We start from the raw sequence: 4,419 nt of genomic DNA, 5'->3' as shown, positions 1-4,419 counted from the left end.
GCAGCCATCATTGTTGTTTGGCGGGCCCGGGCTGGGGATTCAAACCCGCCACCTTAGGTGTATGTGGCTGGCGCCTTAGCTGCTTGAGCCACAGGTGCCAAGCCACCTAATAGTTTTTTATTCCTAAATAAGATATTGTTTTATCTGCTTTAAACAATATTTGAATTTTATATGATTTTTCTGTAATTTGCTTTTTAATTCAACTATGTGATTGTGTAGCTTTATTGATGTGTGTGATTAAAGGCCCATTAATTTTCTTTGTATGAATTTATTACAATTTATTCACCCAATTAGTTATTGGTAGTATTTGAGTTTGCCTTTTATTTTTAGGTTAGATTTTTAATTTTTTGAGTACAATGAATGCTACTTCAATGAATATTCTTGTCTGTGACTTCTGGTGCATAAGTGTAATATTTTTTCTATATTAGCATTGTCAAATGGAATTTCCATCTCATTTAATATGTGTATGCTCAGTCTTACTAGATAAAGCGAAACTCCAAAATGTTTGAATTAATCCACGTGCCATTAGCAATGTGTGAATGGTCACATTGATTGATATCCTCACCAACACGTGTTTTTTTCAGACTTTTAAATTTTGGCAGTCTTATAAAAAACAGTATTTCTTTCTCATTTTAATTTGTATTTGCCTGTTTATGAATGAGATTGAGCAACTTTTCGGTGCCCACCACAATGCCTGACTATTGTTTTTGTCATTGTAGTTTGGCCAGGATGGGTCAATCCCGCCACTCTTGGTATATGGGGCCCATGCCCTACCCACTGAGCCTAGATGCCACCCCAGAGATTGAGCAACTTCTTATATATTGATAGACATTCACAGTCTCTTTCTGGAAAGAAATGCCTTTTCATACCTTTTGCCATTTTTCTATTGTGTTTTTCAGTGCAGTGGCATCAGACAACTAACAGCAGCCTCAAACTCTCGGGCTCAAGTGATCCTCTTGCCTCAGCCTCCTGAGTAGATGGGACTACAGACCTCTAATGTTTCTATTTTCAGAAGAGACAGGGTCTCTCTCTTGCTCAGGCTTGTCTCAAACTCCTGAGGTCAAGCAGTCTACCTGCCTTGGCCTCCCAGAGTGCTGGGATTACAGGTGTGAGCCACCACGCCCTGCCGTGGCGTTTGTCTTTTCCTTTCCAATTCATACAGTTCTTCTTATGCTCTGCATTCTAATCATTGTAACATAAATGTGTTACAAAAAGTTTTCTCAGTTCTTTGTTTAGCCTACCACTCTAAATACTGTGTGTTTTGATAAACATTCTTAATTTTTCTTCAATCACATTTACCGAATCTTCCATTAATTTTTTTTTCTTATTTTTCGTCTTTGGGTTCATTTTTTATCCAGTTTTCAGGGATGCTCTATCACCTTTCATAATACTTAGAAAACCAACCTTACAATAAAGTCAACAAAGACAAAAGCTTGTTCTTTGTATTTGTCAACAGTATTGATAAACCTCTATCAATTCTGACCAAGGAAAAAAAGGAAGAAAACACCTAAAAATTCCTTTCTCCCAAAGAAAAGCCCAGGAAATACAGCAGACGCTCATCCAACTAAGTGGGATGAAACTAAACTGTTGGTTTCCATCCCTAAACCCATAAACACGGCGTTGCTTTTGAAGTTCTTAGCCTTCTAAGCCAAAATTCTGTAAGCCTTTCAAATAACGGAAATAGACAAAATTGTCCAGGCGTTCATTGATTTGAAATCAGATAAACAAAGAAGAAGAAAAAAAAAAACCCCACCTTTATTAGTGGGGTTCACTGTCTCTTTTACAAAATAAAGAATCTTGAATGAAATTTTGAAGATGTTTAGAGACGGGGGAATAATCCTGTTATTTTATAGGTTTACTTTATTTTTACTCTTTCATTCACCCCGAGTTCCTTCTTTCTAGCAAATCTCGTTTGTTGGCAGATAAAAATAACACGTGCGGAGTCTCCCAGAAGCTGCGCCATCAGCCTTACAGTCAGGAAGTCACCTCATTTTCTTGCGGTGCTACAGAAATGCCTTCCTTCCCCTTCTCAGTCTCCCCGGGATCAAAGTCTTTCTCATTCTTAGTCGGTTTTCCTCAGAGAAAATCTGGAGGTCAGAGTTCGGCCCAAAGAGAACACTGACTCCTCAAAGACTAAGCCGGAGGCCTGGCGCTCCTGTCCCCCGCGCAGCCCCCGGAGAGCTGCGCCCCTCTCCGTGCACCCAGAGAGTTCTCCAGCCAAGCCGAGAAATCCGTTACCAAGGGCCATTCCAGGGCGGAAGAGGACAGGGAAAACCGCTGCGTCGATTCCCGGGTCCTGTGGGCCGGGCGCGCAGCGGGTCGGGTTACAGACAGGTGAGGCTGGCTGCGCCGCGAGCTGCAGGCGCCAGGGCACCCCGGCCAGTCACGCCCCCGCAGCCCGCCGGCTGCTGGCACTGGCCCGATTCCGTCCTGGAGGAGGGCGACCGCGGCGACCCAGGAGGCTGTGCCGGTTGTCTTGGGGACATCAGAACAGGGCCTTGAAAAGGGCAGCGCGATCCTCAATGTGGGCACAGTTGCTTTAGAAAGTTGGCATCTTTCTTTTACCAACTCGCCTTACTTCTTCTTTCCCTCTCCCCTCCAGGCATAAAGGTAGATAGGAAAAGGCAAAAATAAAAATAAACACAAAGCTTTCCAGCCACATCCTCAGTATCTGCAGCAAGGTGTAGCCAATCTTCACCTTACTGGCTTCCTGGAAAGGTATTCCCAGACTCAGAATTTGGGGATTGGGTCGTTATGGGAGGCGACAGTAGGAGCGGGCGAGGAATGGAGCCAAATTTCAAAGCTGCCGTTTGCATAACATACACTTGGGTTTGGTTTTTATTGCATGTTTATTTGGGGTGATGGGGCTTTTGAGGTGCAATGTCTTGGGGTGGACGCTGCTTTGACGCAGCAAGTCTGTTTTTTGTTTTTTGTTTAGATTGTATGATGCAAATCGGTAAAATAACATGTAAAAATCCTGAATTTAAAAATTTATCCTTATGTTTATTTGGGCAGCTGTTGTAGTTGAGGGGGAGCTCAAGCCCCAATCCCCCTTTGCCAGATCTCCCCAACGCCTCCCCGGTCCGACAGCAGAGATTTCAACAAGCCCGGGAACGATCCACAAAAGGAACTGAGCCATTTTCTGGCTTGCTTGTCGGAGACAAATCCACGGGGGAGGGGGGGGGCGATAAGGTAGTGGGATGCCCCGACTCGCGGAGGAGGGGGTGCCCTGGGCCGGCGACCAAGGGCATACCTCGAAGATTTCTCCCCGAGGTGCATGTGGTGGGGGAATGGGGCAGGGGCTTGAGTAAAAAATGTTCTACCTCTTTATAAAAAGAGGAGGGGGAAGAACAGTCTAAATTCTTTTGCAAACATTCATGCCTAAGGAAGGGCTGGAACAGGCAGCCCCGGCCGCCGGAACCGGTCGGACAGGTAGCGAGCTTGTTGACACCGTTATGTTGCAGGGCGCATGCTCACTCCCAAGTTTCCTGGTGCCTTTTCTATTCCACCTTATGAAACTTTTTCCCCGGCGTGGTCTCACCCGCGATTTAAGGCATAGGTGTCGCCGAGTCGGGAGGCTGGGAGTCGCCAGGCGAGCGGGGGAGAGGCCTGGCCGCACAGCGACTAGGGGTGGAGGGAGAGGGCAGGCGAGGCGGGAAGGTGGGCTCCGGCCGCGGGGAGCCGGGGACCGAGCCGCCGCCGTCGCCTCTAGCGGGAGCAGCTGGGAGGAGGGGGCCGCGAACGGAGAGGGGACCCCGCCATGCCCAAAGTCTTCCTGGTGAAGAGGAGGAGCCTGGGGGTCTCGGTCCGCAGCTGGGATGAGCTCCCGGATGAAGAAAGGGCAGACACCTACATCCCAGGTGAGCGCCGCGCGGGGGCCGGGCCTGGGCGCGGGGCTCTCGGGGTGGGGGAAGGGGCGGTGGGTCTTCTGTGCTGTTGCGCGGGGGCTGGACTCCCCACCTTCTCTCTTTCTTCCGGGGGTCACTCAGACGTCTTTCAGGCCGGGGAGGGCGGGGAGTGAGAGGCAGGGAAGCCCGGGACGCCCGGCGCCCCCTTCCTCTTAGTGAGAGCCTCTAATTGCCCGGCGGCGGGACCGTTGGTTGCTGCGCGGGCTGAGGTGCTGGCCCAGGAAGGGGGTTGAAAGCCTGCTGGGCCTACCTCCGATCCCACGACCTCACGAGGGTGCACAGAGGTTCACCAGCCCCTCCGGGCTAGCCGGGGAGAGGTCAGACACGCCTCCCCCGCCCGGAGAGGAGAAACTTGGCGCGCAGGGGCTTCCGCCGCGCGTGGCCCCTGTTCCTCGTGGGCGCGAGGGCTGGCACTAAGAAACGCTCCCCCAAACTAGCTCGAGTGGCTAAGCAGGGGCCTACCTGCCCACCCTCGCGACGTTGCCCACTTGGCTAGGTGCCCAGGTCCGGG

At 49.9% G+C, this 4,419-nt stretch overlaps 1 protein-coding gene across 1 annotated transcript in view; it reads left to right on the top strand.

Moving 5' to 3' along the window:
• Positions 1–3,760: 3,760 nt before the first annotated feature.
• Positions 3,761–4,419, top strand: part of OVOL2 (ovo like zinc finger 2) — a 31,380-nt gene continuing 30,721 nt past the window's right edge. Inside the window, exon 1 of the mRNA XM_023507821.1 lies at positions 3,761–3,930. Within this exon, the coding sequence (XP_023363589.1) occupies positions 3,761–3,930 (170 nt within the window). The remainder of the gene's footprint in view (positions 3,931–4,419) is intronic.

Source organism: Otolemur garnettii, unplaced genomic scaffold (assembly GCF_000181295.1).
Source record: "Otolemur garnettii isolate 467f Iridium unplaced genomic scaffold, OtoGar3 scaffold00208, whole genome shotgun sequence".
NCBI lineage: Eukaryota > Metazoa > Chordata > Mammalia > Primates > Galagidae > Otolemur > Otolemur garnettii.
Note: the sequence above shows the minus strand (reverse complement) of the source record. Positions and strands in the feature narration are given on the sequence as shown.